Below are 26,661 nucleotides of genomic sequence, written 5' to 3'. Positions count from 1 at the left end.
TCAACTGGGTACATTCAGGAGTGTGTATGAGTGTGTGTGTCAGTGTGTGTGTGTCTGTGTGTGTGGTGTATGTGTGTGTTTTCCAGAAGAGCCCAGCCCAGTTCTAACCTTGGCTGTCCTAATGTTCTTTCATTTGGATGTGCTTTGGATTAAAACAACTGCAAAGCACAAACGTGGATTGCCAGCAAAGGTGACATTTCTTTAATATTAGATTACAATCTGTTTCTATGAAAATGAGCATCGCTGTCCTAAACCTTGGTTAAAAGAACCAGATGCTTCCCTAGCTTATTGCTGGTTAAGACTTAATATTTAATTAGGCATTTACAGGGCTGGATTCAAGAATCTCTCTGTTGGTGCAAAACATCTTTATTGCCGCTACTGCTTGGAGTTTCCATTGAAGAAAACAGGCACCAACAAAATAACCTGTCATAGGTATTCATGGGGAAGAAGGTCATTCAACACAGACACGAAATGTTCCACTTGGCCAGTTCATGTGGTCTGGCTGACTATATTCAGAATTAGGTGGTGTCAATCCTGGATTTCTCAGAGAACTCTAAGCTTGGTTGATGCCTGGTTTGAATTGCTGACAGCAGCTCCAGCCAGGTTCCTGTCTCCCAGTCTCCACTGCCGGCTGCATGACCGTCTTCCTGCCAGTAACTAGCTGGGACCTCTGCCAGCTCCACAGCAGCCCCTCCCTGCCACGTGGCAGCCCCTGCAGCGCTGTGTCAGTCCTGCTGGCACGTGCAGAAAAATCATTCAGTGCGTTGCCAGAAATTAACTTTCCCACAGAGCCGCTTTCCCTGAGCTCATTGTTTGAGTGAGATGTGGTTTAATTTTCTTCTTTCAGACAGTTTGCATATTTCATGCGAAGGGATTCTTTTGCTGGTAGGCTGACCGAGATGCTCTCAAAAACATGTTTGCTTCTCACACTTTTGACCACAATTTTCTTGAACTCAGTAAAATCATTGGACAGAAACAACGAAAATTTAAGTCTGGAATCCATATTCAAACAAACAGGAACGTTAAATGATCTTCTCCTAATGTTTACAAAACGTCATAAATTAGGAAAAGAGACTGCAGAACTCAGAGCTTCCACACTTTTCAACTCCATGGAATATATTAGTTTGGACAGAGTTCACAAAGTCTTGAACAAACTGCTACCCAAAAATCTATTAAAAAATTTTTTTTAAATAGTAGTCAAATACCTACAGTGCTCTAAGGTATTAGAATAGATAAAGAGATACAAAAGAGCTTAAGACATGGGCCCTACTCATAAGTAGTTTTCAATTTACTTTGGGATCCCAATAACGTTTTACAGAGTATTGCAACACCAAAAAGTCAGCTCTCGTTTAATTACACATTGGACACCATGGTCTTACAGCACATACAGTGCCAGGGGTTTAGGGGAAGATCTACATTGAACTGCGAAGGCTTCAAAAGGAAATGGGTCTTGAGATGGGCTGATTTGACTGGATTAGCAAATTTGTGGTGGAAAATGCTGTGTCCAGATTGTGAAACCTCTCAAATACCCAGGTTATAGAGCCTGAATTTTACATTATCAGCAATGGGAAGTGACTGAAAGTGTCTTGGGTAGAGCAGTAACATGATAAACTTTGGAATAGGTTGATCCATATACATTTGGCCCTTTTTTGTAAGGCAAAAGCATTCAGTATCTGCACTTTCTTAAGGTTCAACCCAACAAGATGAACTAAGACACGATGAAGAGAAAAGAACAGAGAAGTTTTCTCAACAACCGTTTGCTCTATCAACAAATTTGCAAAATACCCCCTTTACCAGTGTCTACTTTCTTAAACAAAGAGATGAAAAGAATAAGAAAAGAAGATGAGTAGAACAAAAGGAGAAGGAAACAAAAAGGGAGGAAATCAGAAAGAATCACAGAGCATCTTAAAAATTCTTTAACAAAGAAAAGTAACTACCTTCTTGGAAAGCTCTCAAGTAAATCTGTGCTAACACTTTAGTTAGGTCACAAGGAGTAGAGCAAGTCTTTAAAGCTTACACATGGGCCCATTTTGAGTTGAACAAAATATAACTTGAAGATTATATTTTTTCCCTTTCCTCCCAATTAGCTATTGCTTACATTTTGTAAAAAAAATTAATTCATGTTTTCAGGCTCTAAAGAAATTCTGGCAACTTATTTCTTAATACACTACTTGAAATTACAGTTTAGAGATATCAGAAGCTATCTATTTACTTGCATTATATTTGGTGGAAGAATTGTATTTTCTGCTAAACTTCAGATGATACAATTGAAATGCCAAACATTTGGCTTCACAAAATATAAGCACAATGTCCTGCTGCTCTACAGTCTTCGCAGCTGGGATCATTTAACTCTTGGCCCACACTCTGGGACCTCTCACCTCCAAAAATGAGAATCTGAGCCCAGCTCAGGCATGGAATCAACAAATATTATTCTTATTGTTGATCATGTATAACACCATGCAGAGCCTCCTACCATAATGAACACCCCACGCTGACTTCTAACTTCCCGTTCATCTGGCCCACATCTTTCTGCTTCCTTCTCTGCAACCATTCTTCTCCCCGCTGGACATTTTCTATAGGACCATTACAGAAAGGGATGTTATTTCCCTGTCCTTTCTCTACCCTTGTTTCTCTGAAACAACTAGAAGGAAACACAGAAGAGATAGTATAATGGACAATGGTAACATTACAAAGAAAATACTGGTCATGAGAAATGTAATATTCATTCAGGTTTTATTCAAGTAAAACTGGGACTAAACATGTTCTTTCTTACTTTCTGTCTTGCTCTTTCACTGGAACAGTGTTCTCCTATGTCCATGAAATTTGGGATCCAAAAATCTCTCTCTCTTTTTCCTTCCTAATAAACTACTGAATTTCCTTTGTTCTTAGACAAGAAGCTCCAATCTTAGTCTCTGTAATTCTGAGACAGAAAATAAAACTGATGAGGGGTCAACTTTGTTAACATATACAAAAAGAGTCATCTACATGGGTCAAGACCTCTGCCAATAGCCTGTATTTTAATCTTTGAACTTCCATTGATTGTCTGTACCAGTCTTTGCTTGAAAAGACACACTTTATCTTAGATTCACTTTCCAAGGGTCAAAACTCAAGTTCCTAGAGAGTCCAGGAAGGTAACATAAATGAGTGACAAGGAGCCAGGTATAAATAAAATAAGAGTGACAGGAACTGTGATGATCTGGAGGGCTTGTGTCCCATCTTAAGGGGGTCACACAAATAAATCAATAATTGCCTTGGAAAGAGCTGGGCCCATGTTTCCAGACCTTTTCACATTTTTTCCAAATATTTTTAATTTGAGAAATTAATTTAAAATTATTCTAAACGTTTTTCAATCAAATGACAAATCTTTACAAATGTATCTTAAAAACATTCATCTTAATGATAAGTAACTTTATGCATGCAGTCAAGTAGACCATCTATAGCAAGGGCTGGCAAACTTTTCTGTAAACAGCCAAATAGTAAATAATTTCTATTTTGCAGGTAATTCAGCCACTAAGCTCTACCCTTGTAGTGAGAAAGTAGCCATATGTACACCAATGATCCATGGTTATGTTCCGATAAAACTTTATTGGCCAAAAAACGTACAGGGTCAGATTTGACCCATCGTCATAGTTTGCTACCCCAGTCTATACATATCTCTGTAAAGCTACTCATAGAGGGATTTCCTGAGTGTGTATCTAATAGTCCATATAGTCCTCAAATCTCAACTTAAACAGTGCTTGCTTCCCTGAGCTCTGAGTCAGAGGCCCCTGGTTGGTGTTTTCATTGCACCTGTGCCTGCCTTATTATAAGATTCACCAAAACATCATATTGTTTTGTAACTTTTAATTGGCTTTGTTTTTAGTAGACTCTAATCTTTAGGAGAACAATGACTTTCTCCTGTAGCTGCTGTGCCTGGCACGTAGTAATCATACAATAAATATTTTCAGTGCATTTTCTTGTCTTCTTCCCTAATTAATCTAAGTTGGAAGTGTTTTACTATTTTACTTCCAGAAAGGGAAGACAAGAAGCCATAAGACGTGAACTGCTTGCTAGTGCCTTCATCTAAACTAGACTGTATCATCATCAAAGGTCATCCTATGAAATGGCACATTTAATTTTTGCAGTCTTAGCATTAGGAAATTATGAAACTGGTTGTAGTGGTTCTTCTCTCATAACATAAGGATTAAGAGCCAGATCCTTGGGACCAGACTCCTTGGGTTACAAATCCTGGCTGCACCACTTACTGTGTGTTATTATTCAAGTTACTTAGCTTTTCTGTTAGCTCAGTTTTCCTGTCTAAAAAAATTGTGGGTCTTCCCTGGTGGTCCAGTGGTAAAGAATCCGCCTTACAATGCAGGGGACGTGGGTTCGATCCCTGGTCAGGGAACTAAGATCCTACATGCCAGGGGGCAACTAAGCTCGTGCGCCACAACTACTGAGCTCACATGCCTCAACTAGAGAGCCCAAGTACTGCAAACTACAGATCCCACGTGCCCTGGAGCCTGCACGCCACAATAAGAGAGAAGCCTACGCACTGCAAACCACGTGCCGCAATGAAGATCACGTGTGCTGCAACTAAGACCCGACGCAGCCAAAAATAAAAGAAAAATTAAATAAATAAATAAATTTTAAAAAATAAAATAAAATAAAATAAAAGTGTGTGTAATATTCATACCTTCCTCATAGAAGGTTAATGGCTAGAAAGTCCTTAGAGAAATACCAAGATATCCTCTGCACTCAGTAAATATGAGCCAATCTTACTGAGTGCAGACAATTGTCCATGCTTGAAACCGTTCCTTAGTGTCCTCCAGGTCCTTGCTGCATCCACTCAGTCGAGCCTTTGTCCTGGCCACCCAATTGGAATGCCTTTGTCACACTCAGCTGTGACCTCCAAGTTGCCATATCCAATGACCATTCCATAGGCCTTAGCTTATTAGATCTCTAAGCAGCATTTTGACACAGGCAATCCCTCCTTGCTTCTTGAAATATGTTCTTCACTCTGCCACAGAATACCATTTTCTCTTGCTTCTTATGCCTACTTCAGTGGCCATGTCTCAGTCTCACTCCTGCTGCATCCTCATCTTCTCATCTTCTTGATCTTAGAATGTTCCTAAGCTCAGGGCTTAAATCTTCCATCTTCACTCACTTCAAGGTGATCTCATCTACATTCAGGGATTTAAATATCGTCTAGATGCTGATGACTTCCAAATACATACTCCAGCACTGAACTTTTATGTGAACCGCTCCCACTCAAACTCTTGACTTGGCTATTGAATTAGAATTCCAAACTCAGCATGCCTGAAACCAAACTCTTGATCACACACACACACACACACACACACACCTGCTTCTTCTGTAGTCCTCTTTATCTTAATAAATGACAACTTGATTTTTACCAGTTGTTCAGGTCAAAAGACTTAGAATCAACCTTAATCTTTACTCTTACTACCCACAGCTCATACACCTGCAAATCTACAAATCCTGTGAACTCTACCTTTAAAATATCTCCAGGATTCAAATTCTTCTCACCATATTTACCATTTCCACCCAATCCAAGCTTTAGCATCTCTCACATGATATATTCTGGTGTCCTAGTCTCCATCTTTGTCTTTCTTATGGCCTGTACTCCACACAGCAACCAGCATAATCCTTTAAAATGGAAATCAGACCATGTCGCTCTTCTGCTGTAAACTCTCAGTGTCTTTGCATCTCACACAATAAGGTCCAAAATCCTCAACATGGCCTAGAAGGCTGTCCATAATTTGCTTCTGCCAACCTCTCTCATCCTATTTCTTTACACTCTCATTATTCACTGAGCTCTAACCTCACTTAGCATTCTTTGAAAACTCCAAGAACACTCAACTTGGGGCCTTTGCAGTTGGAATTTTCTTTATGTGGAATTCTTTTCCCTCATCTATCTTCAGCTCCTTATTTCCTTCATGACTCTGCACAAATAATACCTTATCGGAGTGATTTTGAGTTTTTCCTGTTAAAAATAGTGCCACCCATCATACCCTAGCCTCCTTATTCTGCTTTATTTTTCTACGGAACACTTATTACTACTTGACATATATATATTTATGATACATACAATCTATTGTCTCTTCTCCATGCATACAATAGAATAGAAGCAGCATGAGAGCATGAACGTTATTCCTCTTTTGATTGCTCCAGCCAAAGCATTTTCACTAATGCTGGATGCATTGTAGATGCTCAATAAATGTTTTAAATGAATTTGTCATGTTTATCCAGATTGTATGTATATCTGCAGATATTTCTGACAAGTTTATTTTGTGTTATGATATTCTGTGGCTCTAAGTAAAGTTGCATTTCTAGAAATGCCAACCCCCCTCACCAAGTAGATTCTAAGTGGATTCCAAGGGCAATGGGGCATATCAAGACCAAAACCAGTGGTTTTCAGACAGTGTGTAATTTGTGAGGCTACTCTAGATAAAGGTATGAGGACAAAGTTATAAAGTGACAAGAACCAAAGGGTCCTGGATTAGAAATTAGAAATTTCTAAGGAGCCAAGGAGTAGGACTCGGAAAAGCAAGAAAAAAACAACAAAACAAAACATGTATAAACACTGAGTGAGTCTCTAACTCTGGCCACACAGACTGGGTCTTTCTTCTGTAAAGCTGTTCTTAATGGCTGGGTGAGTGTGATCATACAACACAGCATTTAAAGTCACCACCCAATATCTTCCCAGAAGGAACTTTGCTTTACAAACTTTTGTAATCTCAGTGCTTAGCAAAGTATCCTACACACAGCAAGCAATTAATGAGCATGCAATAAAGCTGAGGGTAATAGTTTTGAAAATAGGAGACTTACAGCCCTGCTTATTAAAATACAAGTGAGATTCTCAGCAGGCGAATATTCTCAGAATGTGTACCTTTATCAGATAAAGCACTTTGCTTGCATTTTGTTTCCCTGTTGAAGTACAGACTACTGTTATCAGCTAAGCAAACAGGAGAAACAATCTTTTTGTCACCTTTCTTGGCAAAAGTTGTGAAAGACGTAAGAAATAGATGTATGTCAAAGAGAAAAGAGGATTCTTCTTTGGGATCTCCCCAGGAGAGAGGACAACTTTTCAACATTGTGCTTATTTAGTATTTTCGTATCTGTCATTTTATTTCTTGCAAAGAACATGCAATCTCACCTTTACCTTGACAGGTGTCTTCTTGTCTTCAAGCAAATATTAAAGAAAATTCTGAAATTTCCCTATTGTCTCAGTAGCCCAAAGAAGCTTATTGGCAGCTGTGCATATTGTAACTTACATATGAGCTACTTTGTCTTTACAACATTTGGAAAATTATCGAAACTACGCTTCTCCCTCATCAAAATTAAATCGTCAATGAATAAATATCTGACAATTACCATTTTAATGGATCTTGTTTACATATGTCACTCACATCACGAAACCTAGCAAAGGTAAATTTAGCTTTATTCAAAAGGCAGTGACTGATTTGGGTGGAGGTTTTTCATGTTAAATAATATATTATTTGATGTTTATATGTCATTGATATAATATTTGATGCTTCAAGTTTAATTTTCTGCAACCCAAGCCTTTGCAGCTCACTTAGGAGAAAATAGCTAAAATAACTTGGAGTGGGGGGGCACTTTGCCAGGGACTATCCTTGTTTATCCCTCTAGGCTCAGCATAATTATTAATAATGCCTTTTTCATTCAGAAAAGCAATTGAATAGTTAATTACATCATCATCTAACCATACAAGTACTTCATGATGCCGATATTTCTCCAAACACTTTTCAACAACTATCTGTTGAAATTGTTTTCAAGGTCAATCACCTGAACTGGAATATTAGAACATTGTTTTATAATCAAATGACCAGAATAGTATTATAAAATCTAATCACTCATTTTAAAAGAATTCAGTCAAAATGTCTTCAGTTGTTTCTAATAATCAAGCACAAGCTCAGGAAAAGATGTATCTGTCACTGAGAATTTCAAAAACTATCTTAGCAACTAAAGGCAAAAACAACTGCAGTAGTAGAATAGTAATAGTGGTAATAGCAGCAGTAGCAGCAATGGAATAAGAACAATTATTTATTAAGCATTTGCTGTTTTCCAGTCATTGTGCTAAGCACTTAATATAAGTAAGTGTATATAATCTTCATGTCAGCCCTGAGAAGTAGATGTTATTATCCCCATTTTAGAGATGTGATGCTGGAAGTTGGGCTTAGTAATTTTAAGTCACTTGATCAGGCCTCACGGACAGTAAATTGCAGAGCAGAGATTCAAGGCCTGTTTAAGTTGACTCCAAAATCCATGGCCTTCAGCACTGAGCTATACCACCTCTCTAATCTCTCATTCTAGGAAGGGGACTATCAATGCATGGTCGAGGGTGGAATGATCTGGGAATAGTGATGATCCAGCGTGGCTGGAACGTAAGGTGATGGTAGGGAGTCGTGTAAGAAACGTAATGTGGAGCCACCTTACGAAGGACCTCGTAAGTCAAGTTAACTCTGATGCATATGATAAGGACTTAATAGAGTTTTCAATCAGAATAGTGAAAAGATGAAACGTGTTTCAGAAACACAAGTTTGAGGGAAGGAAAGAAGTAAAATTAGAGAGAGGCTAAACATAGCAAGTCCCATTAACAGGCTGGCTCTGGAAAAGAGAGAACAAGATGCTAAATAAAATCTTTGACAGTGAGAGTGGGAAGGAGAGAATTTACTTGAGAGATGTTTAAGAGATAGAGCAGACTCTAGGACTGACTGGCTGAGGTAAAGGAAGATGAATAAGACAGGAAGGAGGACTCTGAGGTATGGCTTGAGTTCCCCAGCAAAAGGTACTCCACCTTAGGAGAATATTGATAAGTTATAGGTCAAGGTCTTTGGGGGTGGGAGGGACAGGTGGAAATAAAAAGGTGAGTTTAATAATTGTTAAATTTGTGGTCCCTGTTGTCATAATGACAAGGGACAGACTGGAGAAGGGGAAGCCTAGGACTACTGTGATAGAAAAGATCATGAGTTAAATACTTTGAAAACTTGAGTACAAATAATTAAGGCATAAAAGAGAATGTGAAATGCTGGCTATGGAATTTCATACCAACATTTACCTGTCTGGATTCCTATCTTGCATCAGAGAATTCAAAATGATTCTTTGCTATTCCTCTTACAAGTAGAAAAGCAGTCTAACTCTTTTTCATTTTAACTGGTATAAATTATAGGGGATATTAGTTAAAAACCTAGATAGTTGGTACATCTACATCTTTAGAGCCAGAAACAGTGTGCTTTTATGTTGAATGTAAACATTACTGTGATTCCTGTCCTATCAGTTTTTAAAGCCACTTTCACATTTCAAAAATAATAATAATGAAAACCTTTAAGCTCCACCATTGCCATCTTTCTTCTCTCTACAATAGTGAATCACGGTGTAGCTTGCCCAGAGCAACAAGATTTAGGGTAATAACAATCATAAAGCAACCGAGGGTGATCCACTCTTTCCAAATGTTTGGTAATTTTTAAAGAAGAAAATGGGGTGAGACAAAATAAAGACTTCTTACTCATTAGTGGCAGATGGCCTTAGTACTGAGTATTATACACTTTTCACCTTCATGTTGCTTACATTCCCTACATATTCAGTCGTGGACAACAGGCAATAGTATAGGCTGGGAAATTGTAATTCTAGATGCATTTTTTATTGGTTTATTGTAATAAGTATATGACTCAGCTAATCTCTCTCTTTAAGCTTATTTTTCCTTAAAATGGTGACCTTTCAAAATACCATGTGAAATTCAATAGTTATATCTTATAAGAAGTTAATCATAGGTACAAAGGATATAGGCAACTTGGTGTAAACAGTGTCAGGTATCTGTTAGCTTGTTCATCTTCACAAATACATGGAGTATCTAGGGCTGTCATTTAAAGGTAATCTAGAAGAGAGCACTTAATAAGAGCTTTATTCCACGTGTTAAGAAAGCACGCAGAGAAAAAGATGAGAACGGTAAGATGAGGCCCTGACTGTGAAGCTCATGGTATTTTGTCCATCTTGTTTGCCTTTTGGTGATCAATACACATCGTATTATCCAGAAATATAAACAGAATTGATCTGATGATAACATTTTCTCTGAGGTATTTTCTATTCAGAGCCAATGAGCTATTTCTTTTAAATCTGTGGCCTTTTCACTACATTCATACAGTGTGCTATAATAAAAATAAAAATCTTGAGAATTCAGTCACTGCAAATACATCTGATTCATATTCAAATTTTTTAACTATTAAGGTAAAACTTTAAGAAGACTCTTGGAAATCATATAAGTCATACATGAACCAATCAAATGGAAATTGAGTTCTGTGTATAAGTTGTTTTCTTTTGTTTATATCAGATCTGAAATCAAATATAATTACCTTTCTCCAAAATGGCTTTCTCTCACATCTGGAATTCATTTCGTGGAATAAAAGTTTCTATTTGGTCATAAAAGACCTTGAAGAAAGTGGTGAGAAACCTCTGCAAAAGTCTAAACTGATGGCATTTGCGCAACCCAGACACAGCACATGCCTGAGGAGGCCTGAAACCTAACTCTGTTAGAGTAGAGATAGAGCACTCAGATCACCACGTCTGTGAATAATTAATAGGTTAGTGTAGGAATCATTAAGATCCTTTCTTAACCTGAGATGAGTAGGAAGAAGAATCTCCATTATAGCATCCTTTGTTCTCTTCCATCAGGGTCATAGAATTATTAGGATTCCAATGTACTGAAACTGACATAGACAGACAGATGATTTGTTTTATTTGTTCCAAAGCTGAATCTGTTTTAATGAGGTTTACTTTAAACTATTTTTGGTTTGATAATTCTTCAATAGATATTCAATACTCATAAAACATTTCAGTATCTTTGACCACATAAGATGACAATACATCTCAATACAAATGATTTTGTTCATTTTGAAACCATGGGTCATCTACTCTGTGTGAGGCGTGGTAGAAACAGAAACAGAAACTCCTGCCTTCTATGATTTAAGCGTCAAGGAAGGAAGACATGCAAATTAATAATTATAATTGAATAATATAAAGACAATAAGAGATATATAAAATTATCGATTATCCTAGAGAAGAGAATAAATAAACGCTCAGGGAATTAAGAAAAATGTAGAGAATAGCTGAGATTTGAGACAGGGTTTGAAAGTTTGACAGGAATTTTTAGCTGGAGAAGTCAGGGAGATACATTGCAAACTGACTAAATAAAATGCAGGCAATGGAAATATAAAGGCCCATTTATAACTTAGGGTAAATGTTAAGTGCTATTACAAAAAGACGAGATGGATACAAACAAAAACAAAAGTTTACCTCTCACTCTCATAAAGTGGGTATTTCTGGTTGGCACGTGTCTTTTCTCCATGCAGTAATCCAGGAATGCAGGTTCCTTCCTTCAGAGGGTCTGCTGTCTCTTCAGGCATGATTACTTTTTGTATCCACCCAACAGACAGGGTGAGAGATCTTGGACGGTCATATCTGCTGGCGCACAAATGGCACACTTTGCATCTATTCATATTCCATTTGCTAGAACTCAGTCAGTCACATGGCCACGATTAACTCTAAGGGGAGCTAGGAACTTTAGCTCTACCTTCTGGAATTCACGTGTGCTTGGCAGGGAGGCTAACTTCTATGAAAAAAGATATCTCAGTGGTTTATCATAGTAAATGTTCGCTTCTTGCTTGTATCGCCATGTAATGAGGGTCATCAAGGAGCTCTGCTGCGGGCAGCCATTCAAGCTTACGTCCATGTAGTGGTTTGGCCATATCCTGGGACCTTAAGGCTTCTGCCTGATCCTCAGCAGTAGCCAGAGGATAAAGGGAGAGAGAATTATGTGAGGGGCCACCTGAGAGTGGTGGGCAGCACTTCCACCCACTATCCCAGAAGCAGAAATGAGTCATACAGCCCCACCTATGAAACGGCTGAGGAGTCATGTCTAGCTGGCTGCCAAGTAAAATCGATATTTGTGAACAACTAGCCAGTCTTTGACACCCTTGTGTTTTGAACATGCCTTTGCTCTCCACACAGAGTACTTTTGCCACCTCCCCAAAAGGGGACAGGCAAAGTCTCATTCAGACACTGCCTCTAACCCAAAGCCTAGAATCTCCAGATGTGCAGTCCTCAAGTGCAAATGCCATTCCTGGTGATTCTTTATGTACTAAGAAAACAAGTTTATTTGGATTATATATATATATATAATATATATATATATGATTATAGACATAGAGCAGGGACAAAATAACTACAATAAATATGCACATTTGAAAAGGAATAACAAGAGCAGTCATTTAACTGCAGTGACTCTGAAATCCTGTGAGGTCAACATGGTAAATGTAGGTTCCTGTCCTGGCACTTGGTAGAGGTTCCTGAATTATACCCTGCTTCTGCCTTCGGGGAGACATTCTTAGTTTTTCATTGTTCTTTGTGATCCTGGACTCAACTTCTTAGAAGGTTCTTCATTTTCCATCATTCTCCACTGGGAAGAATGCCATCCTTTCGGGGTGCCAGGCTTTCACTGCTCATTTCCTCCTGGAGAAAGCTTGGTGGCCTGAAATTTGTTTAATAGCTCGAACATTCAAAGGCTTTTTCTCATTGTCACTGTTTCATTGACAACACAAGTCACTCAAAAATGTAGTAATAAATACCTACAATAACAAACCCAAAACAATTAAGAAAATGAGAATAGGAACATACATATCGAGAATTACCTTAAATGTAAATGGACTAAATGCTCCCACCAAAAGACACAGACTGGCTGAATGGATACAAAAAAAAGACCGGTATATATGCTATCTACAAGAGACCCACTTCAGACCTCGGGACATGTACAGACTGAAAGTGAGGGAATGGAAAAAGATATTCCATGCAAATGGAAATCAAAAGAAAGCTGGAGTAGCAATTCTCATATCAGACAAAAGAGACTTTAAAATAAAGACTATTACAAGAGACAAAGAAGGACACTACATAATGATCAAGAGATCGATCCAAGAAGAAGATATAACAATTGTAAATATTTATGCACCCAACATAGGAGCACCTCAATACATAAGGCAAATACTAACAGCCATAAATGGGTAAATCGGTAATAACACATTTAAAGTAGTAGATTTTAACACCCCACTTTCACCAATGGACAGATCATCCAAAATGAAAATAAATAAGGAAACACAAGCTATAAATGATACACTAAACAAGATGGACTTAATTGATATTTATAGGACATTCCATCCAAAAACAAAAGAATACACATTTTTCTCAAGTGCTCATGGAACATTCTCCAGGATAGATCATATCTTGGGTCACAAATCAAGACTTGGTAAATTTAAGAAAATTGAAATTGCACCAAGTATCTTTTCCAACCACAATGCTATGAGACTAGATATCAATTACAGGAAAAGATCTGTAAAAAATACAAACACATGGAGGCTAAACAATACATTACTTAATAACGAAGTGATCACTGAAGAAATCAAAGAGGAAATAAAAAAATACCTAGAAACAAATGAAAATAGAAACACATGACCCAAACCTATGGGATGGAGCAGAAGCAGTTTTAAGACAGAAGTTTATAGCAATACAATCCTACCTTAAGAAACAGGAAACATCTCAAATAAACAACCTAACCTTGCACCTAAAGCAATTAGAGAAAGAAGAACAAAAAAAAACCAAAGATAGCAGAAGGAAAGAAATCATAAAGATCAGATTAGAAATAAATGAAAAAGAAATGAAGGAAACAATAGCAAAGATCAATAAAACTAAAAGCTGGTTCTTTGAGAAGATAAACAAAATTGATAAACCATTAGCCAGATTCATCAAGAAAAAAAGGGAGAAGACTCAAATCAATAGCATTAGAAATGAAAAAGGAGAAGTAACAACTGACACTGCAGAAATACAACAGATCATGAGAGATTACTACAAGCAACTCTATGCCAATAAAATGGACAACCTGGAAGAAATGGACAAATTCTTAGAAATGCACAACCTGCCAAGACTGAACCAGTAAGAAATAGAAAATATGAATAGACCAATCACAAGCACTGAAATTGAAACTGTGATTAAAAATCTTCCAACAAACAAAAGGCCAGGACCAGATGGCTTCACAGGCGAATTCTATCAAACATTTAGAGAAGAGCTAACACCTATCCTTCTCAAACTCTTCCAAAATATAGCAGAGGGAGGAACACTCCCAAACTCATTCTATGAGGCCACCATCACCCTGATACCAAAATCAGGCAAAGATGTCACAAAGAAAGAAAACTAAAGGCCAATATCACTGATGAACATAGATGCAAAAATCCTCAACAACATACTAGCAAACAGAATCCAACAGCACATTAAAAGGATCATACACCATGATCAAGTGGGGTTTATTCCAGGAATGCAAGGATTCTTCAATATACGCAAATCAATCAATGTGATACACCATATTAACAAATTGAAGGAGAAAAACCATTTGGTCATCTCAATAGATGCAGAGAAAGCTTTTGACATAATTCAACACCCATTTATGATAAAAAAAAAAACCCTCCAGAAAGTAGGCATAGAGGGAACTTTCCTCAACATAATAAAGGCCATATGACAAACCCACAGCCAACATCATCCTCAATGGTGAAAAACTGAAACCATTTGCACTAAGATCAGGAAAAAGACAAGGTTGCTCACTCTCACCACTCTTATTCAACATAGTTTTGGAGATTTTAGCCACAGCAATCAGAGAAGAAAAAGAAATAAAAGGAATCGAAATCGGAAAAGAAGAACTAAAGTTGTCACTGTTTGCAGATGACATGATACTATACATAGAGAGTCCTAAAGATGCTACCAGAAAACCACTAGAGCTAATCAATGAATTTGGCAAAGTAGCAGGACACAAAATCAATGCACAGAAATCTCTGGCATTCTTATACACTAATGATGAAAAATCTGAAAATGAAACTAAGAAAACACTCCCATTTACCATTGCAACAAAAAGACTAAAATATCTAGGAATAAACCTACCTAAGGAGACAAAAGACCTGTATGCAGAAAATTATGACACTGATGAAAGAAATTAAAGATGATATAAATACATGGAGAGACATACCATGTTCTTGGATTGGAAGAATCAACATTGTGAAAATGACTCTACTACCCAAAGCAATCTAAAGATTCAATGCAATCCCTATCAAACTACCACTGGCATTTTTCACAGAACTAGAACAAAAAATTTCACAATTTGTATGGAAACACAAAAGACCCCGAATAGCAAAAGCAATGTTGAGAATGAAAAACGGAGCTGGAGGAATCAGGCTCCCTGACTTCAGACTATACTACAAAGCTATAGTAATCAAGACAGTATGGTACTGGCACCAAAACAGAAATATGAATCAATGGAACAGTATAGAAAGCCCAGAGATAAACCCATGCACATGTGGTCACCTTACCTTTGATAAAGGAGGCAGGAATGTACAGTGGAGAAAAGACAGCCTCTTCAATAAGTGCTGCTGGGAAACTGGACAGGTACATGTAAAAGTATGAGATTAGAACACTCCCTAACACCATACACAAAAATAAGCTCAAAATGGATTAAAGATCTAAATGTAAGGCCAGAAACAATCAAACTCTTGGAGGAAAACATAGGCAGAACACTCTATGACATAAATCACAGCAAGATCCTTTTTGAGCCACCTCTAGAGAAATGGAAATAAAAACAAAAATAAACAAATGGGACCTAATAAAACTTAAAAGTTTTTGCACAGCAAAGGAAACCATAAATAAGACCAAAAGACAACCCTCAGAATGGGAGAAAATATTTGCAAATGAAGTAACTGACAAAGGATTAATCTCCAAAATTTACAAGAAGCTCATGCAGCTCAATATCAAGAAAACAAACAACCCAATCCAAAAATGGGCAGAAGATGTAAATAGACATTTCTCCAAAGAAGATATAAAGACTGCCAACAAACACATGAAAGAATGCTCAACATCATTAATCATTAGAGAAATGCAAATCAAAACTACAATGAGATATCATCTCACACCAGTCAGAATGGCCATCATCAAAAAATCTAGAAACAATAAATGCTGGAGAGGGTGTGGAGAAAAGGGAACACTCTTGCACTGCTGGTGGGAATGTGAATTGGTTCAGCCACTATGGAGAACAGTATGGAGGTTCCTTAAAAAACTACAAATAGAACTACGATATGACCCAGTAATCCCACTACTGGGCATATACCCTGAGAAAACCAAAATTCAAAAAGAGTCATGTACCGAAATATTCATTGCAGCTCTATTTACAAAAGCCAGGACATGGAAGCAACCTGAGTGTCCATCAACAGATGAATGGATAAAGAAGATGTGGCACATAAATACAATGGAATATTACTCAGCCATAAAAGGAAACGAAATTGAGTTATTTGTAGTGAGGTGGATGGACCCAGAGTCTGTCATACAGAATGAAGTAAGTCAGAAAGAGAAAAACAAATACTGTATGCTAACACATATATATGGAATCTAAGGGGAAAAAAGGTCATGAAGAACCTAGGGGTAAGACGGGAATAAAGACCCAGACCTACTAGAGAATGGACTTGAGGATATGGGGAGGGTGAAGGATAAGCTGTGACATGAGAGAGGCATGGACATATATACACTACCAAATGTAAAATAGGTAGCTAGTGGGAAGCAGCCGCATAGCACAGGGAGATCAGCTGGGTGGTTTGTGACCACCTAGAAGGGTGGGATATGGAGGGTGTTAGGGAGGTAGATGCAAGAGGGAAGAGATATGGGAACATATGTATATGTATAGCTGATTCACTTTGTTATAAAGCAGAAACTAACACACCATTGTAAAGCAATTGTACTCCAATAAAGATGTTTAAAAAAAATCTAGTAATAGGCTTCTGATTTATTTGAGTTTCACAAGCCCGTAACCACACACAAGGTACTGTCTTAGACCTTGCTCTGTTTCTGTGCTTGCTCATCCTTAAACCTCATCTCTCAACTTAATGGGCCACCTTGATGCCAGGTGGGACAATAGGCCAAATTAGAAGATACCTTTAATTTGATTTGTCTGTGGGGCTCAGTAACTCACTTCAACTGAAAAGTCTCACTGGGATTTCTGTGCTCAAAGTTTCTTTTCAATCTTATCTTTTATGTCTCTCATAAAAGTTCAGAATCAATTGGCTTTCCTACCTTAGAAAGGCCTCCAAAATTCTCCTGTTCTTTTCTGGTAACAAATAGGCCCACTATTTTCTGAGCCCTTCTGTCTCTTGCAATACCTGGTCAAACTCATCCAACAGCAACCACTATTCATGAATGATGTTCTGTTTTCCAACCTCTTTTCACAGAGACAGTATTGGCAGGCTTGAGGTCTGCCTTTCTCATTATCAAAAGTTATATTTTTACCAAACATTTGCCCATGATAAAGGATGGATCTCAACTGTCATCCTGTTACAGCTGCTCCCTTGTAGCCCATTGCCCAACCACCGAACCACTGACACATAGCTTAGGGTTTATTACAGCTGCAAGCTCCCCTCAATTTTTGTGTGAGTCTAGTAGGCCAACAGTTATTAGAATCAACAATACAAGTCAATGGATTATCATGCCCAAAATAGCTTCGTTCTTATTGACATCACAACCTAATGTGGGTTGGAGGGGGGACAATGGTCATGTAAACAGTCATGGATCTAAACTCCTGTAACTTATAGGCTCCACATCTGGCCTGCAGACAAAGAGAAAGTGAGCATGGAGGATAATGTAAGGCTTTAAGGGCCAAGCCTGGAAATGGCATGCATCACTTTTATGTAAATTCTGCTACCCAGCACTCAGAAGCAGGGCCCCATTTTGCTGCAGAAGATTGAAACATATAAAGAATATAAGGAGTGAGACAGCACAGGTAATGATTGCAGCTGGTAAGTTTCTGCTACAACACAAAAGAAATAGATTTTTGGTGAGCTATTGTCAGTTTCTGTGTTAGCCCATTTCCAGGACGCTGTACTACTTAGAAATTGAGCCAAGTGGTTTAGTGCCAATGGGGTTCCTGTAACTTAAGCCCACCAGCTGAGACTGAGGGTAGAAGAGGAAAAGGTACAAAACGGCCAGATCATTGAAATTTGTACGCCATGGTAGAGAATTGTTTTCCATTCTATAGTCAGGGAGGATCTATTTGAGATTTTGTTTTTCATGGTAGAATAACACATTCAAATCTGCATTATAGAAAGACTAGAAATATAAAAGGAAGAAGGAAACTAGCATTAATTGGACATCATTTAACACCATAAATTAGCTAGGTGCTATTTCATTTAATTCTAGCAATAATCTTATAAAGAGGGTAATTTTTGTTGTGTCCCATTTTGACAGGTGAGGAAAGTTTAAAATCTTATAGCTTTAATTATTTTTCTCTTGTCCAACAGTAAGTTTCAAAGTCAGTACGCAAACTGAGAAATATCTGACTTAAGAATCCATACCTCACAGATGAACCGGTTTGCAGGGCAGAAATTGAGACACAGATGTAGAGAACAAACGTATGGACACCAAGGCGGGGGTGGTGGTGGGACAAATTGGGAGATTGGGATTGACATGTATACACTAATATGTATAAAATGGATAACTAATGAGAAACTGCTGTATAAAAAAATAAATTAAATTAAATTTAAAAAGACCCAATACAGCAAAAAATAAAATAAATACAATTTAAAAAAAAGAATCCATACCTCTTTTCACTAGCTAAATTAGTTAACTGGAAGTGAGATTAGAGACATAAAGCCATTTTAGAAAAATTTTTTAATATCTCATGCAACTAATGAAAAGAGGGTATGTACTATATAGGTCAGCAGTTATAAAGGTGGAAAAGTGGGGACTCATCTGGGAAATACCTTGGAAATATAATAGGCAGAACATGGACAAACAAAAAGTGGATTCTTTCCTGCAGCCTCAGAAAGAAGTTCAACCTTGCCATCACCCTGATTTTAGCCCAATGAGACATATTTTGGACCTGTCACATCCAAGATTGTATTGTATAACATAATAAATTTGTACTGTTTTAAACTGCTGAGTCTGTGGTGATTTGCTACAGCAGGAGTAGGAAACTAATATGTACGCCAATGGCAACAATCCTTTAACCCCAGAAAAAAAGTCATACTTTGATCATATTACATTTCCACTGCCTTCCACTTTCCTCTCACTTCACTTTATTCAGTCAATTCACCAGCTTAAAATCACTGGCCAATTATTTTAATCATCCCTCTCTCTTCCTTTGTGATATTCACTTAGCAAAACCCACACACTAGCTCTCTCTACCCACTCTAGACCTGCACTTCGATGACAGAACGTAGTGATGACAGACACGCAGATCACAGCCACTTTAAAATTCATCATGTCTTCCAGCAGGTGGCTCCCTAATACTGCCCTGCTAAAATACTATAGTCCGCTAGTCCATTTACTAAGCCACTCTCCTGATAACTAGGCTATATGTATTTCTTTCCTCAAAACCTCACATCAATTCCGCCATTACTTTGGGTCAATGACCTTATTTCATTAAATGAAAGGAAACAATCTGAAGTTTACATCTGCATAATTGCACCATTCTATCTCCCCACCTTCCCGCATCTGTGCCCTATGATTTCTCTTCTATTATTGTGGCTGATGTGCTTGTGCTTTTAGCTAAAGTCAAACCTTTCACTTGTGTACTAAGTCTTGTCTCCTCTTATCTACTCAATCCAAAATTTCTCCTGTGTCTCTCAAGCTTCAATTTTCCCTCTCTACTGGACTATTTCATCTATATATGAACATGCTGTTATTTCTCCTACCTTAAAAATTGAATATATTCTCTTGTTTCTCCCAACCCTCTCCACAGCTGTCCCGTTTTCTTCTTTTAGCTAAACTTCTCAAAAGAGTTGTCTACACTCATTGTCTCCACACCTCTCATGCCCTCTTGAACCCACTCCAGGTAGGTTTTTCTTCACACACTACAAAAGAACAGCTTTAGTTAAGTTGCCAGTTACCCTGTAGTCCAAAACCCAAAGGTAAACATCAGCCATCATTTTACTTGACCCATCAATAGCATTTGATCCTGTATATCATGTATTCTTTCTCAAAATACTTTTTCACTTGCTTCCTAGGTCACCATCATTTCTTGGTTTTCCTCTTATCTCAGTGATGCTTCCTTCTTCATCTTCTTTGTTGTTTGCATAGCATATTTCCAATCTTTAAAGAGTGAAGTGTCTCAGGGCTCACCCATTGGACCTCTTCTCTATCTACACTCACTTAGTGATCTCATTCAATCTCATGGCTCGAGATACTCTGCTGACAATTCCTAAATTGATATCTCTACTCACGAACTCACCCCTGAACCTCAGCCTGTTATATTCAAGACTTTCTACGCAGCATCACCATTTGTATGTTTAATAGGCATTGCAAACAAAATGTCCCCCTTGACTCTTCCTCCCTCTCTCTCTCTCTCTCTCTCTCTCTCTCTCTCACATACACACACACACACACACACACACACACACACACACACAGCTTGCTCCTTTGGAACTCTTTACATCTCACTTTTCAATAGTAACTCCACTCGCATATTTTCTCAGGTCAAAAACTTCAGATGACAATTTGAAATTTTCCTTTCCCTAATATCCATATTTTGTTGGTTCTACATTCAAAATATTTTCAGAACCTGACCATGTCCCCCTTACACCTACTGCAGTATCCTTGCTCAGAGCTTGCTTAAATATGGCAGTAACTTCCTAACTGACTTCAACTCAGCCACCATCAACTGGCTTCTCATTCTAGTTGATGAAAGTCAAAACCAAGTCTAGCCCACTTGAGCCTTTGTAGAAAACATTATAAACCATCCAGGATAACCAACACAATATTGAAGGAGAAGAATAAAGTTGGAGGACTGATGCTACCCGATTTCAAAACTTACTATAAAGCTGCAGTAATCATGACAGTGTGGTTAAAGTTGGTGAAAGAATGGATAAATAGATCAATAGAACATAATAGAGAGCCCAGAAATAGATCTTCATAAATATAGTCAGCTGATCTTTGACAAAAGTGCAAAGGCAGTACATTGGAGCAAAGACAGACTCTTTAACAAATGGTGCTGGAAAAACTGGATATCCACATGTGAAAAGTTAATTTAGACACAGACTACATCCCTCAAAAAAATTAATTCAAAATAGATCATAGACCTAAATGTAAAACTCAAAACTGTAAAACTCCTAGAAGATAACATAAAATAAAGCTTAGATGAATGATCCTGGGTATGGTGATGACTTTTTAGATACTACACCAAAGACATGATTTATGAAAAAAATAATTGATAGGCTGGATTTTATTAAAATTAATAACTTCTACTCTGCAAAAGACAATATCAAGAGAATAAGTAGACAAGACATGAACTGAGAGAAAATATTTGCAAAAGATTCATTTGATAAAAGATTATCCAAAATATACAAATAACTCTTCAAACTTAACAATGAGAAAGCAAAAAATTAGATTAAAAATGGGCCAAAGACCTTAATAGGCATCTCACCAAAGAAGACATACAGATGGAAAATAAGCATATAAGCAAACACACAAATAATCATAAAATGTTCCATATTATATGTCATCAAGGAAATGCAAATTAAAACAATGAGATACCACTACACGCCTATTGGAATGGCCAACATCTGGAACACTGATGACACCAAACACTGTCAAGGATGTGAAGCAGCAGGAACTCTCATGTGTTGCTGCTGGGAATGCAAAGTGGTAGAGCTACTTTGGAAGATAGTTTTGTGGTTTCTTACAAAACTAAACGTACTCTTACCATGTGATCCAGCAATTATACTCCTTGGTATTTACCCAAAGGAGTTGAAAATTTATGTCCATACAAAAATCTGCACACAGATGTTTACAGCAGCTTTGTTCATAATTACCAAAACTTGGAAGCTATCAAGATGTCCTGCAGTATGTGACTGGATAAACCTAGTACATCCAGATAATTGAATATTATTCACTGCTAAAAATAAATGAACTATCAAGCCACGAAAAGACAAGGAGGAAGCTTAAGTGCATGTTACCAAGTGAAAGAAATCAATCCCAAAAGGCTACATACAGTATGATTCCAACTGTATGACATTCTGGAACAGGTAAAACTGTGGAGTCAGTAGAAAGATCAATGGTTGCCAGGAGTTTTGGGGAGGGATGAATAGGCAAAGCACGGAGATTTTTTAGGGAAGTGAAACTAAGTATGACACTGTAGTGGTAGACACAGGTTATTATATAGTTCTCCAAACCCATAGAGTGTACAACACCAAAACAACCGCAACTATGGACTTTAAGTAATAGTGATGTGTCAACGTAGGTTCATACTTGGTAAAAAAAAAAAAAAGAAGTGTCATCCTGGTGAGTGATGTTGATAACGGGGGATGCTATGGATGTACTGCATGGGGAGGTGTGTGGGAAATTTCTGTGCCTTCCTCTCAATTTTGTTGTAAATCTAAAACTGCTCTTAAAAAAAAGTAAATATAATTCTCCCCCTTGCTCTAGTAAATAGTGTCCCCAAACAAGGCATCCAGCATAGTCAAAGCCTTCCCCATCTACCCTATTTATACCTGTGACTCCTCTCCCCACTCCCACTTCACCAGAACTCCCTTTCTTCCTTCTTGACTTTATTTTTCTCCATTGCATATTATATTTCTCACCTGGTGATTTTGGTTATTTTCTCTCTCCCTGCTCTATAATGCAAGATCCATGAGGATAGATATGCTTGTCTGTCTTGTTTACTATTGGATCCTTAGTGCCTATAGAAGTGCCTGATATATAATAGGTGCTCCATTATTTCTCGAATTAATCATATTTTTGAATAAGAAAACCTAACATACTTGAAATATAATGAATGCGATCACTCAGAAAGAACGTTTAGAGTGAGAAAACATGGAGCAGAGGAAACAAGGAAGGACACTGAGAGGAAATGGTTAAAACATCTGACTTGATTTCAGCTCCCCAAACCCATAATAAGTCAATTGCTTCCTATGATAGAGTAAATCACACTGATGATTCTTGAAGTTGTCAAATTATTTCTCACAAGGACTGTGTGAGTGTGAGTGTGTGTGTGAGTGTGTGTGATGAGGAATTAGGAGAGGAGAAGAGATGACTAACAATTTTAGTCTTACCTTCAAAGATCTGAAATCTTTGGGAATTCACTCCAATTAATGGCTAGCTTGTAAAACATCAGGCTAAAGTAAATTAGACAACCAATGCTCAGTTTTATTCTTGTTTATCTTTTCTCTGATTGCTGTCAGTCTCTCACAAAGTACAAAACCACAAGTGGTGGAAATAGCTCAAAATAGGTATCAACAGCTCAAAACTCAAAGCAAACAGCACCCACATTTGAAAATCAAAAAATAACACTCTGCCTTATCATTTTCTAATAGAAGATCTAAATTTTAAACTGCATTGATTTTACTAAAATTTTATTCCTTTGCATCAATGTATCTTCCTGGTACTGAGTCTTTTCAGTTAGATTGTAATTCTGTCAATTACACAGAAAATATTAGAAAGTTTTTAAAAAGTAACTTCTTTGCTTTCTATGCTCCTCTGTTTTTCACCTCATAGGATGTCTCCTCTCTATTTGAATGCGTTCACAAACTGAATATGTCTACTACACTGGAACTTCCTGAGATGAAAGACAAAATCACCCAGCTACACTATTACATGCATAAATTATCAGACCAGTTTCTTTCTATGGAAATAGTCGTGAATTCTCTGTTCTATGATGTCAGTTCTCAGGTTCGTATTATTGTTCATTGTCATATTACTCGTTGAAATCAATTCTAAAAGTATGATTCCTGATCCTGTGACATTGGATTCCAGCTGCTAAAATACCAATTGCAATGAAGAGCATGCTCTGTCAACCCACATTAACAGACTGTTCTAGCCAGGTATCTTCCTTGCCCTTTCCGTTTGCCTAACATTTGTCCTGTTCTACTAGCCAACCTGTATGAAATTAATTGCTTAAAATGGCCAAATGATGTTTAGACTATATAGAAAGCAACTCTAAAAAATGGCCTTTTTCCATTTAAAGTTGCTTATTGGACAAACACTGTGAAAGACCTTTTGGGGACAAATGGCAAAGTTTGACAGTGGACTGGGGAGTGGATGGCATTTAGAAATTTTTACTCTCAGATGTGTTAATGCTACTGTAGGTGTATGGGTGCTCTTATTTTTGTAAAGATGCACATTGGAGGTGGTTAGAGATGAAATGTAATGATGTATGTAATTTATTTCACAAGAGCTCAGTGAATAAAAAATGGAATTATAAGGTAAAAAATAAAGCTATCAATTCCTAAAACATAATTGATGATCTTCATTAGCTCTCATATTGGCATGTATTCTTCCAGTTATAAAATAAGTGTTACTACAAAATAGTTACGGAATGCTTATTTTGTGCCAAGCACTCTAATAAGTATTTCATATGCATGATATCAATTAATTATCCAACAAACTTGTTTGCTATGTAATAATATTTCCATTTTAAAAATGGGAGAGATTAAATAATGTTCCTACAGTATATAGTTTTGTCAGTTATCCTCCAAGGTGTATACACACACACACACACACACACACACACACACACACGTACGCATATACTATAACAAGAAGATACATACCTCCCCAAAGGCTTTCACTCAAATATGATCTTTGTTTCTTACATGTATCCCTCACTACTCCCAAAGTTTCTTAGACACAGATTCATATACCTTCACCCGAGCAGGCCTCTAAAGGCATTTGGGCTTGCAACCCCGGATTTAGAGCAGCGGTTTTCAAACTGTTCATTGCAGAGCTGTGGTTGCCATGGAAGGCATCATGGGTCCCATCTCATTCAAAAGAGACTCCCTTTGGGTAGACTCCTCTTTCATTCCACTTTATTTATCAGGCTGCACATAAAATCCCACATGATAAAAGTATCCTGCTACTAAAAAATGTTTGAAAAATACATATCTAGATGAATGGATGGATAATATCATCTCCATGCAGTCCTTTATGACTATGGCTTATCTTAACCAAGCTTTTGAAAGCTACTGGAAGACAGGTCAAGATTATACTCCTGGAAAGGACCCTGAGTACAGTCGCTTTCACTGTGGGAGGTCAGTGCAGTGCTGTCTGCTTCAATAGGCAGGTGCGCTGGGAGCAGGATGACATCTTGTAAAAATTTTAAAAGGGCATGTACCTGACTAGGGCTGATCACCTCTGCTCCCAGGTGAGCCAGGTAATACCCGTGGGTAAGACTAAGATGGTCATCAGACAGCAGTTCTGGGTGTTATACAGCGACAGTTGGGCAAGCTAGCCTTCACGACTCCAAGCCATAGTGCATGCATGAATAATTTTAGCTGGGAACATGTTTATAGGGTTCTACACATTGCCCCTTAAACTATATGAAGATGCCCAATAAACCATGCAGAACACCGGAAGAGCCTCTATATATTAATCTGCAATGAACTGTAAATAAGCCAAACGTTTTCCCTATGTTAACTTTCACTTTAGAATATTTTATATGTAATTCTTTCTTCTGCCAAGAAATAGATAGTTGGAGCCAGTTTCTACTGAGGCCACTATTAGATCCTGGTAATAAAACTAATTCAATTTCACACAAGAGAATGCTTATCATTCAATTGTCTGTAGCAGGGGACTATTCATCTAGAGATATAAAATATTTATGGAGTATGTTAAAATGGGGAGGGAGGAAGCGTGACCAGAACACATCTCTGTTTCCTTCCTCTTGGAGGCATTATCTGATGCATCAATAACCCATGCCTAGTCACTTGATTCTCTTAGTAGTATTACTACATAAATCTTTATACATTAACTAGTTGATGTTAATTGGTGAAGTGTAATCCTTAATAATCTCTGTCCACAAATTTAAAGACTGAGAAAACTTCAGTGAAATCAAGTTTTAGTTTCCCATGGAAATTTTTGGCAACAAAGTGGTACAAAGTGTTAACAGTGGTTAGTCCTGGAATAGCAGTGCCTAAATGCAGCTTACATTTCCTATGGAATATTGACCTGAGTTATTTGTACTTGTATTAAGCAAGAAAGTAGCCACATTTGCTATTGAAATCTTAATGGGTTCATAGTTTGGGTGAAATAAAGAGCTGCCTTTTAAAAAATAGGATGGACCATGTTCAGAGTTATACCAAATAGGAAAATAGTGACAAAAGGACCTACTGTATAACACAGGGAACTCTACTCAAAACTCTGTAATAACCTATATGGGGAAAAAAAATCTTAAAAAAGAGTGGATATATGTATATGTATAACTGATTCACTTTACTGTACACCTGAAACTAACACAACATTGTAAATCAACTATACTCCAATAATTTTTTAAAGCAAAACATGAAAAATCTTTATACAGTCATAAAAGAACCAACTCTCCCACTTCCAATACACTGTTTAGCCAGACTTTATCATTTCAGCTCAATTACTATACACGGCCCAATCACAGAGTAGCCAAGAATCTGGCAGGTGGGATTGGTATGTTATACTGAGAAAATTAGGTCACTCCTGTGGGAATTTGTATCTGAGCTTCAACAGCTTACTTACCAAGTTCATATATGGGTGATATGTCTGCTTATCTATCTATCCTCCTTCCTGGATACATCCACCAGCATGGTTCCCCCCACAGAATCACTTGTAACT

General features: G+C 37.5%; 1 protein-coding gene across 1 annotated transcript in view; it reads right to left on the bottom strand.

Annotated features, from left to right (window-relative positions):
* Positions 1-11,913: 11,913 nt before the first annotated feature.
* UGT8 (UDP glycosyltransferase 8) overlaps positions 11,914-26,661 on the bottom strand; it is a 141,393-nt gene continuing 126,645 nt past the window's right edge. Inside the window, exon 9 of the mRNA XM_060148641.1 lies at positions 11,914-12,644. Within this exon, the coding sequence (XP_060004624.1) occupies positions 12,619-12,644 (26 nt within the window). The 3' untranslated portion in view covers positions 11,914-12,618. The remainder of the gene's footprint in view (positions 12,645-26,661) is intronic.

The sequence above is a fragment of the Lagenorhynchus albirostris genome, chromosome 4, assembly GCF_949774975.1.
Source record: "Lagenorhynchus albirostris chromosome 4, mLagAlb1.1, whole genome shotgun sequence".
In the NCBI taxonomy this organism is placed as follows: domain Eukaryota; kingdom Metazoa; phylum Chordata; class Mammalia; order Artiodactyla; family Delphinidae; genus Lagenorhynchus; species Lagenorhynchus albirostris.
The sequence above is the reverse complement of the archived record's forward strand: the minus strand, read 5'-3'. Positions and strand labels throughout refer to the sequence as shown.